The sequence below is a fragment of the Macaca fascicularis genome, chromosome 7, assembly GCF_037993035.2.
Source record: "Macaca fascicularis isolate 582-1 chromosome 7, T2T-MFA8v1.1".
In the NCBI taxonomy this organism is placed as follows: domain Eukaryota; kingdom Metazoa; phylum Chordata; class Mammalia; order Primates; family Cercopithecidae; genus Macaca; species Macaca fascicularis.
The window spans coordinates 70,682,222-70,697,674 of record NC_088381.1 but is presented as its reverse complement, the minus strand read 5'-3'; the positions used below and the strand labels follow the sequence as shown (position 1 = coordinate 70,697,674).

At 42.5% G+C, this 15,453-nt stretch overlaps 1 protein-coding gene across 3 annotated transcripts in view; it reads right to left on the bottom strand.

The window, feature by feature from the left end:
- Positions 1-15,453, bottom strand: part of AGBL1 (AGBL carboxypeptidase 1) — a 947,782-nt gene that overhangs the window by 769,748 nt on the left and 162,581 nt on the right. For all 3 annotated transcript variants that reach the window (XM_065548375.1, XM_015453343.4, XM_015453344.4), the window contains exon 7: positions 5,902-6,110. In XM_065548375.1, coding sequence (XP_065404447.1) covers positions 5,902-6,110 — 209 coding nt within the window. The remainder of the gene's footprint in view (positions 1-5,901; positions 6,111-15,453) is intronic.

Sequence of the window (15,453 nt, the reverse complement as noted above, 5' to 3'; positions counted from 1 at the left end):
AAGATGGTGAATTTGGTTGCATGCATTTTACTACAATTAATTTAAAATTTTTCAAAAATAAAAAATGAAAAGCATAAATTGTATCAGGTCAGTCTCCTGCTTCAAACTTGATAGAAATAAAATTCTAATTTATTTTTATGCCCTAGGAAGTTCTACGTGATCTGGCCTTCCCTATCTCTTTAATTCATGTCTTCTCCTCCTTTGTGCCTGCTTACAAGTGGATGGAGGCCAGGCGCGGTGCTTCATGCCTGTAATCCCAGCACTTTGGGAGGCCGAGGCAGGTAGATCATGAGGTCAGGAGTTCGAGACCAGCCTGGCCAAAACGGTGAAATCCCGTGTCTACTAAAAATACAAAAATTAGCCAGGCATTGGGGCGCATGGCTGTAATTCCAGATACTCGGGAGGCTGAGGCAGGAGAATCACTTGAACCCAGAAGGCGGAGGCTGCAGTGAGCCAAGATCACACTACTGCACTCCAGCCTGGGCAACAGAGCGAGACTCCATCTCAAAACAAAACAAACAAACAAACAAAAAAGTTGGTGGAAATAAAATTCAAAGTCCTCATCATGGTTCAAGGAACTCTAAATGTCCTGGCACTGCCCATGACTCCAACTCAATCTCATGTCTTCCCCCTTACTCACAACACTCTGCCATATCTGTGTTTCTCAAGCTCACCCACCTCCCACTCTACTTCCCCACCTGAGGGTCTTTGCATTTACTTCCTTTTTCTCTCCATGGAACCCTCATCTCCAGACCCTCATGGCACTGGTTCTTTCTTATCATTCAGGTCTCAGGTGACACCACAGCTCTTCAACTATGCCTGCCTGGCATAACCCCTCTCTCCCTTCTCTTTGCAGTGATTCTTTGAACATAGATGAGAAATTCTAAGGCCAAGGGCAGATGTGACATAGCTTCAATATCAAAATATCTTAAATGGAAATGGCTTGATATCTTCTGGATTGTCGCCAAGATCTTTCCTTCTGCCTGACCCTCCAAAACGTCCTAGTTGTCCCACTCACTCTCCAATGGCTTCTACCAATGGCTTCTCTCTCTGTCTGTGCCTTGTGGCCACCTCCTGTGCTTCTCTGAACAGTTTACAAACCAAGTGTTTCTCTTAGACTTTTCAAAATACTCTCCTAGCCTCATTCAAATGTGGGTGCCTTCTTGGAGGCTTCTCTGGTCGGCAAGACCAAGTAGGGCCTCCTGTGCATGGTTACACGAAGTCTGTTATTACCCCCGCCTGCTGCCTATACTGCATTATCCATATCCTATTTTCCCATATAGGACAGTAAGTTTCCTGAGGACGATGAGTCCTCTATCACCTTCATCTTTGAACGCCCTATAGAACACAGCCCCAACATCTTTCACCAAAAAGGAGCTCAGAAAACATTTACTGAATCAATAGTAAATGATCTCAGACCAATCTGACCTTCAGGGTATCTAACTCCTGATTCCAACCTGGTAATATTTCCTTTAGGATTCAGTCCCTCCTTTCATAGGTCCACAAGGCTGAGGCCCTTGGTCTTGTTGGCCAGAGACGAGCCTGATGAATCAAGACTTGGCCTACTGTGCTTTCTGAGCAAATGGTGGCAACTGTGACTTTTAAAAGGCTGTATCACTCCTTATTCTAGTGGTTCTCAAAGTGAGATACCCAAACCAGTAGCCTCAGTATCACCTGAGAACTTGTTAGAAATGCAGAATCTTGCATCTCACCTCAGAACAACTGAATTAGAAACTCTGGGGTAGGATCTAGCAATCTGTGTTTTAACAATTCCTCTAGGTAACTTTGATGCATGCTCAAGTTTGAAAACCAGCAATTTTAGCAACCTTTCAGGCCCCTTAAGCTATTGTAGCTCCAAAGAGTGCTTCTTTTCTCTGATTATCTTATCTAGGTTTGTTCCTTCTGCAGTTACCTATTTCTCCAAATTGATAATTATCTCCAACTGTCTCAGGCATCCTTGTAGGAGTTTTTTTTTTTCTTTTTTTTTTTTAACCTTGCATTCAAATTGTCATCCTTCTTCCTCTTTCCTCATGCAAAGCGCCAATAAGATTCCATTATACTACATTATACAGCACCCTTGTTGCACTATGGGTGATCTCAGCCTTTGAACTTTTAGGGGATGTTTACAGAATCTGTGCAGAAATGTAAGACTCAGGAAACAAAGAGGTAGGGTCACCAAGAGAGAGACAATGCAAGCAGTGACCTCAGCAGAAAGGCAAAGAAGAATATTATGATGGCAAAGGTGTAGGAAGGACTTTTAAAAAGTTCCTTTACAGTCAATCTCATTCTCAGTAGGTTTGTAAGCACATCATACACATCCATAAAACTAATATAGGACAGTGGTTTTCCAAGTGTGATCCTGAATCGGTAGTATCAGCATCACTTAGGCAGTTGTCAGGAAAGCACATTCTCAGGCCCCACCACAGCCCTGCTGAGTCAGAAACTCTAAGAATGGAGTCCAACGGGCTCTGCTTTAGTGACCCCTCTGGGTGACTCTGATGCATGCTCAAGTTGGGGAGCTGCTGGTACAGTGGGCAAAAGCATGGGCTCTCAAGCGAGACTACCAGATTCCAATCCTGGCTCCAACACTTATGAGCTTTGTGAACTTGGGAAAATTACTTAACAGTTATGTGCCTCAGTTTCTTCATCTGTAAAAAGGGAGATAATAATAAAGCCTACCTCAAAAGCTTTTTAAATTATCAATATTGGAGAGTCTGCATAAATTGCTAACACAGTCAAGGGATATATTGATAGTAAGAGTTCAAAGTAACTGTCATCTCCTTCTCCTACTTCTTCTCTTCCTCCTCCTCCTCCTCCTGCCTCTGCTGCTGCTGCTGCTTCATTAACATTGTCATCACTATTACTGGCATCAGCAACAGCAACAGCAACAGCAGCAGCAGCAGCAGCATAATCTGCAAATGGCAACTGAAATAACATCACCAAATCCAAGGCCCCTGAGCTGACTATCCAGTGACTCCCATGCCTTCTCTAGCAGAAGGGAGAGGAGGGGTGATGGGCAGCTCTAACTCCAGTACACCTGCAAGGGCATCTGTGCTCACGGCACTCACCTCAGGTCTGGGAGGCTACTCAACACTGGTTATGACTGCCAGGGAAGAGTAACAAGCCATTTGGTTTCTAAGCCAGGACAGCCTATCTTTCACCCGCAAGGATCATTTTCCAAAAAACAGGAGAATGTCAAACATCAGACTTTGCACATAAACTTGATAACATTTCCTCTGGAAGAGCACATAATTTTTTTTTTTTTTTGAGACAGTCTTACTCTGTCACCCAGACTGGAGTGCAATGGTGCAATCTCAGCTCACTGCAACCTCCACCTCCTGGGTTCAAGCAATTCTCCTGTCTCAGCCTTCTGAGTAGCTGGGATTACAGGCACCTGCCACCATGCCCGGCTAATTTTTTGTATTTTTAGTAGAGATAGGGTTTCGCCATGTTGGCCAGGCTAGTCTTGAACTCCTGACCTCAGGTGATCCACCCGCCTCGGCCTCCCAAAGTGCTGGGATTACAGGCATGAGCCACCACACCTGGTCAAGAGCACACTATTTAAAAGACTAAAAGCAAGGGTGAGTGGTGGTGGTGAGGAATTCAACCTCTTGAGGCTGACATCCATACATTCTACACACTCTTCCAGGCGACAGGTGTGTCATGGCCTATTTACTCAGCACTGTCTCATGGGCCCCTCCTGGGCTGCTTTTCCATATGATTCTTAGAGAGATTATAATATAAGCTAGAGAAACCTCACTATAAAGTGCACACTCTGTGTGTACTCACATTCTGCTTCCATTCCAACAGTAATTCAAGGCTGGAAGCTTCTTGCTAATGTGCTTAACTGAGCAACTGAAGTCTTCATTGACCTGCTAAAGGAACTGTTTTGAAGAACCTGCACACAGGCTCACAGCCTCTCATGCTGGGCTTCGTTTGGTGTTTTCTCCACCATATTTCTATCATAGACATGTCCCTCTGTGGTTACCATCTTCTTCCTTTATTGCTCTTGTTTTTCTTGTTTGTTTTGTTTTTTGTTTGGTTTTTCAGCACAGAACAGAGAAATAGCCAATAACATGGAGGGCAGAGGAACATGGTGAAACCCTGGACCAGAGTGGGGGTCTGTTAAACATCAGCAATGCAGGAGGCCATTGCACTAGGACTGGGAGGGATTAGAGACTTGGGGGACCACAAGCTTACAAAGCAAGAGGGAGCTTGGAAAAATTCAAAGCCCTGCTTCATCCTGAGAAATAGAATGTAAAATATAGCTATTTCATGACTGAGAAGCTTTGAAAGCTGTAATGATGGAAAGAAATCCAGAGGTGATAGCAGATAGGAAATTAGATATTGGTTTGCAGCACTGTATTTTGTTATTGTTTGGCGGGGGTAAGGCCATTTTTTAATGAGAAATGTCTACAGATACAAACAACACTCTCATTGGGGGCTTCATTACCTCAGATGTACTCAGATAGAGAAAAACTGGAGGGTGTCCATAGAGGAGCAAGAAGGCTGAAAAAGGGAGTCCAGAGGTGGCATAATCTGGAGATAATAGGAACATAATGCGTGTGCAACATGGCTGCCTTGGCCCCAAGAGAAGGTGGGTGAGCAGATGATGGATATTTGGAACACTTATACCACCAACAGAGAGGGCATATGTAGCCTCAAACTATGGCATTTAAATTAGCCCTAATCAGGTGAAATTAAGGCATGTATTTAGGTTGAAATCCAGGAATCCCTAGAATGCATATTCCAGTGGGGTGCTGATAAGTAGAAACCTTTGAAGACACCATCCCCTTTCCCTGGGATGCTCTTCCCCTGCAACTTGGCCTGACCAGCATGACCAGCTCCTCCAATAACTCAGGTCTCAGCTCAGGTGTCACCTGCTCAGAGATGACTTGACCTCTCTCTCTAAAAGAACACCTGCTCCCTCTACCTATGGTGGCCCCTGTAGACCTATGCCCTTACTTCATTGATTTCACAGTGCAATATGAAATTATCTTCCTCATTGGATTCTTTGCTTACTTAGTGTCTGATTCTTCTGCTAGGAGGTTTTCCCTATAGGCTCAAGGGCCTCGTTTGTCATATCCACCACGAGATCCCACTGCTAATTATTCCAATAATGGCTCATCCTCAAAACGCAGTTCAGTCATGGCAAGCACTCTTCTGGGCATGTGCTATTTGTACAGTGACTTATTTAGTCCACACGACAACCTAAGTTTTGTTATTTCTGCTTTTGTTTTTCTTTTGAAGAATCTAGAGGCCCAGAGAAGTTGAGTGACTTTTTCAAAGTTTCACAGCTGTAGGCCCTAGAGCTGGGATTTGAATCCAGTTCTCTAGTTTTAGAGTCAACACTTACCACTATGCCATACTGCACTTCTGGTAGTGTGTATTCAACAAACATATGTTAAGTATATATGAATGAATCAATGGAATGAAGATTGTTTTGTTGTTGTTGTTGTTGTTTTGAGACAGGGTCTCACTCTGCCAGCTAGGCTGGAGTTCAGTGGCATGATCTCAGCTCACTGCAACATCTGCCTCCCAGGTTCAAGCGATTCTCCTGCCTCAGCCTCCTGAGTAGCTGGGACTACAGGCATGCGCCACCACACCCAGCTAATTTTTATATTTTTAGTAGAGAGGGGTTTCACCATTTTGGTCAGGCTGATCTCAAACTCCTGACCTCAGGTGATCATCTGCTTTGGCCTCCCAAAGTGCTGGGATTACAGGCGTGAGCCACCAAGCCTGGCCTGGAATAAAGACTTGAATCCGGAACATCTGCCCTTCGCAGGCAACAAGAAATAGATTGAGGTGTTCCCAGCTCTGTCTGGGATGATTCCTAAATGACAGCCTTCAGGAATCACCCAGCTGGCCTCCAGCTGCAGAGTGAATCCCCATGCTGCCTGCCTGTGTGGTGCTGAAGAGGATTTCCATGCCCTGTGCTGCCAGGAAGGCCTCCCTGCCGGACCGGAGGGCAGAAATGTGCTTGAGGCAGAGCAGCAAGCCCCGTCGGATCTGCACGTAGGTGTTGGCTGTGTCACGGCTGTGCCAGTCCTGGTGCAGCCAGAGCAAGCTGGTGACGTAGCCTCGGTTCACTGCCCTGCGGCCGTTCGACTCTGAAAACAAAGGGGAAGGCAGAGTCAATCACAGGCTCTCCAGCTGCACCTCTTTGAGAATGTTCCAGTGCATTTCCCACAAGATACTTATTAATCATCAAGGGAATAATAATGTTTTAGTATGAAAACTGGCAGATGTCACCTTAAACCAAGTAATCAAAGTTAACATCCCCAGTAATGGGACAGTCATCACGTGCCCCCGATATGATGCACTGAGAAAGATCAGCATCACTTCTATGGTGTTCCTGCCAAGAATGCATAACCCGCATTGGATCATGAAGAAAATCAGCAAAGCCTAAATGAAGGACATGCTACAAAATACCTGACCTACACTCCTCGAAAATGTCAAGGTCATGAAAGGCAAAACAAAACAGAACAAAACATGAGGCTAAAGGAAACTAAAAAGGCATGACAAGTCAGCATAATAAGTAATTATAGTTTAAACATTGGGCCAGAAAACAATTTTTTCTTTTGCTGTAAAAGGCATTATTGGGCAGTGGTCGAATTTGAATAAGATCTGTAGATTAACTAACAGTTTTGTATCAGTGCTTATTTTCAGATTTTGATAAACTGGGGTTATGTAAGAGGATACTTTTGTTTTTAGGAAATTCATAATTAGAGTGTATGGAAGTCTGTACCTTATTCTCGGAAAAACAAACAAACAAAAACATAATACTAACAGTGTGGGAGGAGAGACAGACACAGAGAGATTTCCACCAGATTTCCATTCCTCCTGTCTGAATGTCAGTGGACCCAGGAGGTTGTCATTTCGGTTGAGTTATCAGATTAGGTGGGGAAGGAGAGGATGCTGAGTGAGATATAGTATCTGAAAGGCTGCCATGTGTAAGAGATATGTTGGGTGTCCTTTCTAAAGAGAATGGAAGCTAATTTATAGATAATCAAGACTCATAAATTTGTTTCATATAGTTGAAGCCTCCACATCTGTTTTCAGGCACGACTTAAGTTGCTTGAAACCCAGTCGTACCCCATTGCCTCTGACCTACCGAAAACTTGCCCTCCCCACATGGTTGTTTGCCATGTGGCCTGCTTGTCCCTCATCCCATTGACCAAAAACCCAACATTTCCCGCACCTGCCGACCACAGTAAAACCCAATGGACAACACCAGAGTCATGTGAATAGGACCTGCTCTTCATATGTGTTTTCTTTAAACTGCCCAATCCACAACCCCTGCAGGAAAGCCTGACAGATAACGCCATGGACCTTAAGAAAGTCCCAGTCCCACAACAGGCCTCTCTCTCCCCAGACACTGTTTGAGCTCCCTGCCACCTCCAAACTCCCCAGCAACTCTTCTTATTCTCCTGGGTCTGTAACAACAGAAACACTTCTGTTATTTCACAGGTTTTGCTGTGCTGCCTCTTCTGAGTCTCACTTGACCCACACACCCCAACTAACTTTATCCCCTATCAGTGGCTTACAGCCACTCTTGAAAGAGACCCCAAGACCAAGTTAGAAAGAAATCATGGGCCGGGCATGGTGGCTCACACCTGTAATCCCAGCACTGTGGGGGCCTGAGGCAGGAGGATAGCTTAAGGCCAGGAGTTTGGAGACAAGCCTGAGTAACAATAGTAAAACCCCATCTCTACAAAAAATAAAAATAAGCCAAATGTGGTGGCTTGCACCTGTGGCCCCAGTTACTAGGGAGACTGAGGCAAGAGAATCACTTGTGCCCAGGAGTTCAAGGCTGCAGTGAGCTATGGTCCTAAGCAACAGAGTGAGACCCTCGCTCAAAAAAGAAAAGAAAAAAAAGAAAGAAAGATATTAAAACACACTAGGCTGAATTCAGGAAAGGAATTCTTCATACTTAAGGCTGTTCAACAAGAGGATAGACTCCAGGGTAGTGAGCAACAGGGCGCTGAAAACGTTCAGGTAAAGTTCGGAAGTCCACCCAGCAGGGATTTAGTATGGGGCTTTCTCATATCTGACAGGGACCTTTTCAACTCCTTGACTTCTCTGTGTTAGTTCAATATTCCTGTTTGGGACCTCCCATAAAACCCTATTTTATGGACCTAAAACAGAGGGAGAAGAACAGTCCAAGATACCTCTCTCAACAGTTAATATACGCTACTTTTCAGGTTAAGCTCCTTGGGCTACAGGGTTGGTGGACAAACACGTACTGGTTCAGATCTGTCCAGCAGATGCCTGATCCTCTCAGTTCCTAGGGACTAGGTGCATTGCAGGGCTCTAACCGGCTGACTCTCAATCAGAATGCCCAAATTTTGTAGCTCCGTTCTCTCACTACCGCATCTCTCCATCATCTAAGCCACTCACACTGGTGTATGAGACAGTATGTGCTTCTGGCTGAGTGTGTGCGAGGGAGAGCCCCTGAGGTGTAATCAGATAAGCAAAATTTCATCTCAAAGGCAGATTTCTCCCTAAGACCATGTAAGAGCATATGAGTGCAAAAAATAACATGGAAATATAATGCTTTATTCCAGAGGGATTTTTTTTCATAATATTAATAAAACTCCCTTTTTTTCTGCTTGTTTGTCAAATTCCAAATTGTCAGTTCGACTGAGCCCCACTGAAATTTTTGGCCCACTTGTGCAGTTTTTTTTTTTCTTCTTTTTTTCCCTCTCTTTACAACATGACCCTAAATTGAGAGCGACGAGCTTTACTCACCTGGTGCTGTTTGTGGAGGGTTTGAATTGCCTTCATTATCACCTTTAATGAATTACTCTTTTGTATCAAAAATATTTCACTCCCTGGCAGATCTTGGCCATAGAGCATGAGAGTTCTTTATTGCCTAAAGGAGTTTGCAGACTATTCAATATCTGATGTTTAAAAGAAAATTGAGAATTAAGTAGTAGGTATTAAAGGACAGTATCACCTGCTAAAAAGATGCCAGAACAACAGTTCACAGGGGCCCTATGGCAGCATAAGCTTAAGGACTTTTGTCTTTTATCTGTTTTAAGAGTATTAGATTGATAATGGGTTATCCCAGTGACCTTCATCTATGACATTTTTTGTGGGGGGAGAAAGATAATGAAAAAAAAAATCTTTAATTGTCTGGGAGAAAAATCCCTTATCAAATCCCAATGATTTTATTCATGATTTCCTGTTAATCCCTAACAAACTGTCATGTTTACTAACATTTAAAATAGCTAAACCTCCTTCCCCCGTGACCCTACACCCGTCAATCTTTCTCTGAGAATGTCTTGGGAAGTTGTGCAAAAGTCAATACGTATCTAAAATGCGACAAGAGGAGATTCATCAAACTGAGAAAGAGCAAATATGGAGAAGAACAAAGAATAAAATGAGGGTCACTGGGATCAGCAACTTAGAGGAGTTCTGGAAGATCTGAGAGGAAAGCACTGCTTCTCAGGGCCAGGGCAAACAGAGCAGAGATGAGGTGCGTTTTTGAACACTGCTGTGGGTGGGCTTAGAGTTAAGAGGTGTGGAGAGGGCTTCAGGTCCCCCTCTTTGGAACACACCAGCTCTGCTATAGTCTGTTTACATAAACAGCTTTTCCCTAAGATTTTCCTTGAAAAAAAAAAATCCTGTAGCTTAATTTTTTTTTTAAGTTTCTAAGTAGATTAGTGTCTTTTATTTTGTTTTTTATTTATCTACTTATCTATTTATTTTAAGACAGAGTCTCACTCTGTCGCCCAGGCTGGAGTACAGTGGCACGATATTGGCTCACTGCAATCTCTGCCTCCCAGGTTCAAGCGATTATCCTGCCTCCACCTCCCACATATCTGGGATTACAGGTGCACGCCACCACACCCAACTAATTTTTTTGTATGTTTAGTAGAGACAGAGTTTCACCATGTTGGCCAGGCTGGACTCGAACTCCTGACCTCAGGTGATCCACTCACCTCGGCCTCCCAAAGTGCTGAAATTACAGGTGTGAGCCACCATGCCCGGCCTACATTAATGTCTTTGAAACTGGTTGGAGGAGGGGGATGGAATGGACAGAGAGTTCTGAGGAGCTTTAATTTTAACACCTCACCCGCTCCTCTACCCCACCCTGAAAGCATTGACCCTGCTTCCTGGCACCCCCTAGCTCCATCAGGCCCTCGCTGCCAGCCTCATGCTGAAGATCTTTTTTTGGCCAGTTTTCCTTTGGCAAATCCATGAACAACAGGAGATTTATCTTTGTCCTTACCTCCCACTCACCCTTCTATATTCTTCTATTTCTACTTATCTCTCCGGGTTCTATCTTCCAAGGGCCTGACTTGTAGCTAATTCTCAGTCTGAAACAGGACCTAGTGATATCCTTATTTTAACCCCAAGTATTTCTTAACTGAGGTTCACGTGTGTCGCTTTAGGGCAGATCCCATTGATGCAGATTTTTACACTTAAAAACTGGAAGGGAATATGCCAAGGTAACAAGAACACTTAATGGGATCGGGGATCAACTGATGATTCTATTTGCTTATTTAGACTTTTCTGTAGTTTTATTTCTCATGCGTTCTACAACAAACTTTGACAATCTGGAGGGAAAAAAAAAATGGAGCCTTTTGGTGTTACAAACAGGTAACCCACAGACTATTAGCCACACAGTGTTGTCAAGGCGAGTGAGCAGGGGAAGCAATCCACAGGTTGACACAGTAATCAACTCATTTTTTTGTCTAACCCCAGCTCCTTCAGAAGTGAATTACCTGCCTAGCTCCTGAAGGCACTGGAGATCCCGACCATCTTTATAAAGATGTTTGTGGTCTAAAGAGGAAAGCCTAGAAACCTTCAAGACTCAAAAAATTGAATTTCTCCTGGGTAATGTGGGGCCCCACAACAGACTGGTGGGGAGAAATGGTTGGCGTTCTGGATAATTATACCTGCAAGCAGCCCACTGCTCTTCTTCTTTGGCAAAACTGAAGGAAGTTGTTATCACTGCTCTTTATTTCCCATATTTCGGAACTGCATCATCCTTTTTGGGAGCAGTGATGACCTTAAGCAGAGAAAATGTGGGAGCCTGCAGCAAAGTAATGTATTGGACACTTTAACAGCCACAGCTCCAGAAATGAGACGTACAGATGAGTGTAGACTTCTGAACTCATGTGCCCTTCACTGCCTTGCTCATCCTGATCTGTGGGCAGATCCTTCAACTTCCTGTCACTGTCTTTCTGAAATTCTTGCATATGGCCAGAAGCTCCACCGCTTTCTAGCTGTGTGACTTTGAGCATGCTACTTTACAGCTCTATCACTCAGTCTTTATCTGAAATAAAACCAATAGTAATCTCTCTTTTGTGAGACTGTTGAGAGAATTAAATGAGATAATACATATAAAGTAGATGGCTCAATGCCTGATATATAATAGGTACAGTATCTGTTGCCTGTGGAAACTATCACTATCACTATCATCATCATGTTTTTTTTTTTTTTATTCCAATGGCTCTCTATTGTTACAGACAAATGTATTAGTCTGTTCTCATGCTGCTAATACAGACATACCTGAGACTGGGTAATTTATAAAGGAAAGAGGTTTAATTGATTCACAGTTCCACTGTGAATTGTGAGGCTGGGGAGGCCTCACAATCATGGCAGAAGAGCAGGGGACATCTTACATGGTGGCAGGCAAGAGAGAGCTTGTGCAGGGGAATTCCCCTTTTAAAACCATCAGATATCATGAGACTTATTAACTATCATGAGAACAGCATGGGAAAGACCCACTTTCATGATTCAACTACCTCCCACTGGGTCCCTCCCATGACACGTGCGAACTGTGAGAGCTACAATTCAAGATGAGATTTCAGTGGAGACACGGCCAAACCATATCAACAACGAGAACAGAAGCTTCAGGGGCCCCTAGTTACTGATTTTACTTTTGGCTCTAGTGTTTACTAGCTGTGTAACCTTGGTTAAGCTACTCAATGTTATGGTTTGAACATGTTCCCTCCAAAATTCAGGTGTTGTCAATGTGATAATATTAAGAGGTGGGGCCTTGAAGACATGATTAGGTCAGGAAGGCTCTTCCCTTGTGAATGAGATTAAAGACCTTGTAAAAGAGGCTTCACACAGTGTCCTGCTAGCTTGCCCTTTCACCTTCTGCTATGTGAGGATGCAGCAAGAAGGCCCTCACAAGATACCACACCCTTGATCTTGGACTTCCCAGCCTCCAGAACTGTAAGAAAAAAAAAATTATGCTCTTTATCAGTTACCTAGTTTCAGGGATTTTGTTATAGAAACACAAAATGGACTAAGAAGGACACTTAGCCGTTCTGAACTGAATTTCCATCATCTGTAAATATTAAGCAATATAAAAAAGATAAAAATAATTGAAACATTCTTACAAGTCCATTATAATAATTGAAAACATAACTCAGCACCTGACATAAAGTATGTGCTCAATAAATGATCATTCCTTTCCCTACAAAGATGGCATCCAAATTTCACATACCTTTCACCGATACATAGCCAAAGGAAAAATTTCAAAATAAGTAAAACTTATAATCATTTTTTTCAATCCCCATGGAATGTAGATGACTTCTCACCCCAAAATAGCCACCAGTCCTACATTGCTGCCTCTTCTGAGACACTCTCATACATACAATGAAACACTCCTCTTTATGCATGCTGAAGTTCACACTCCATTTTATCCTAGGTGCCATTAAAGGCTATGTCCCTGATATAAACCTGCAAATTTCCCTCTCTGGCAAAATGTACATGTATTGAGTCTCATTACCCTAAAGGCTTTTTAGAAGATTAGTTAATCCTCTAAGATCCATATGACTGATAGCAGTTACATGCTTAATATGCCACCTTTACATTTCATAAGACATATATAAGAATAAATACAAGGACTCGAGGCCCTTCACCATTCCTGAGAACAGAAATCACCTCGAGCTATACAGAGTACCATGACATATCATACCCCAAACTATTCTTGCCCAGAAAAATTAAATAGCTCTACTGTTTCAGAGCCTTCCTGAAAATCCATTCATCTGAATTACTGACATTTAAACTAGTCTTTTTCAGGATAGAAACCCCCCTCTCAGAACAGAAGACCACATAACTGGGGGGATTAAACTCTTACTATCCAAAGTTTGCTTCCAAATCCCTTCCTCCCAACCTTGAGCAATTATATCACAAAACTTGCCTGATCCCAAACAGGACTCCACATTGAAACCCTCACTTCAAACCATGGTTCTCAAACCCTGCAATTTTCCACCCAAGAATTCCCATTTCTGAGACATTAGTAAGACTAAAGGTAGTGGTGTCCCTAACTATAGTATACAATACCCTTGACTTTGCAACAGATGATCTTAGAGGTCTTTTGAGGGAGTCTATTTAGAAGATGTTTCTGGATAAAGTAGTCTCTACTAAGTCTTCTAAATCATACTACACGAAAAGCAAGCTGTCTACTTTGCCATCAGAACACATTACAACATGAATATTTATTTACTAAATATTTCCTATGTGCTCTGCACTAGGCTAATCATCTTATATGGATCATCTGTCTTATGAAAATGCTTAAAGTATTACTTTCCCTCTTTTACAAATGAAGACAGTGGTTAAGAGAAGTTAAACAACTTATTTAAGTCTACAGAGCTTATAAGTGGCATATCTAGGATTCACATGAAATCTCCTCATCTGACTCCAAAGGTTAAACATCCCATGGTAGTCTCAAAGCCCCTTTTTAGTTTTACTTTCATTTTTAATTGATAAACAATGATTGTATATGTCTATGGAGGTCGATGTGATCTTTCCATGCCTATATACCTTGGGGAATGAACAAATTGAACTAATAAACATATTCATCATCTCACAAGGCTGTCAGCATAGTGTACATTCTTTGCACCTATGTAAAGACATTTAGTTCTTACCACTAATCCAGCTTCCTGGGGAAGATTTCTGAAAGGCTAATGGAGATACAGCCTGCAGTGCTTGAAGGGAGTGGCTTTTAGCCAATCCCCCTCCTCCAACTTCTCTGCTCTCTCTCAGGGCCCTAAATTGTGGTAAGAGTTGATTTTTCAGAGGAAACTTAAGAAGGTTTAAGGGCCAAATAAATGGCCTATGGTTCTTTGAGTCCCTAGAGAAGATGTTTTGAGGACTTCATGACATCCAGCCAATGACACAATGAGGCCAGCCCAGCAATGTCAGGCCCAGGTGTGAGTGCGGAACCACTGAGGAAAGGTGGAGTCAACTGCCCCTCCTCTTGCCCTGTAGCTGCAGGAGTGGCTGGTGCAAAGGAAAACAGCCAGATATGTACAAAAGCATAAGGAAGCCTAATGCCATCCATAATGGAAATTATACTTCATTATCATTTGCTCAAATAAGAATGATGGTTTTGAATTAGCTTACAGGTACTTTTTTCTTTTTGTAAAGTAGATACATTTCAAAAAACTTGGCTATAAAGTAAATTTTGGTTTCAAGCAAATCTTGTTTTCTCAATTGACTGCCTTTATAAAATTAAAGATGCTTTTCCTAAGCTCCAGAAATCGGAACAGGTAAGAAACTACACTTCAGATCATTGTTTTAAATCTAGATTAATCTACCTTTTTTAAATCCTCAACTCCTTCTAATAACTTTCCACAGAACTAGTCCCAAACCATAGGAATTTCTCTACTCTCAGTAAAGCCTCAGAATCCACACCTTTCTCTTCCTTACACATCTCTGCTCTTCTGCCACCCTCAGCACATACAATGTCTAATGAAGGACGTTAGGTTGCAATGCTGCACCTATTAAGAGAAAGGGGCACACCTGTAATCCCAGCACTTTGGGAGGCCAAGGCAGAAGCATTGCTTAAGCCAAGAGTTTGAGACCAGCCTGGACAACAGAGTGAGATCCCCATCTCTACAAAAAAATAAAAATAAAAACTAAACTTAAAAAATAAACATAGAAGGCGCCACAAGACTCGAAACTCTTCTGAGTCAATATTCTACATTCCATATGAGGAGTCACATCATACTTTATCAATCCTCAGGCATATGTTTATCCACATTTTAGCATTTCTGAAATTAAGGTGCTTCTTACCAAGGGTGATGTTTTCATTGTAACTGACAGCATTTTCTCATTCAGTGGCACATAAAAAATGGCATAGACCTCACAGTTGATGATAGACTTAGATTTGAGGAAAAAATGGTTGATTTTTCAATATTGCTAGTTTGAAAATTCTCTAACATGGTAGACTCTTGGAAAGTTTGCTTCTTAGATGCAAATAACCATATAGGCCTTTGTCTGGAAAGCCAGATTCTCCCTATGGCTAGGCAGAGAGTAAATTATAAACTAAAACCATGCTCACACACCCAAAACCCAAGGTACTACCCTTAAGCCATTCAGCAAACATTTATTTAGCAACTACGATATACCAGTTGTTCCAGGCACTATTATTGACAGCAGAGATGCAGCAGAAAATGAAATAGACAAAATCTCACCTCTTAT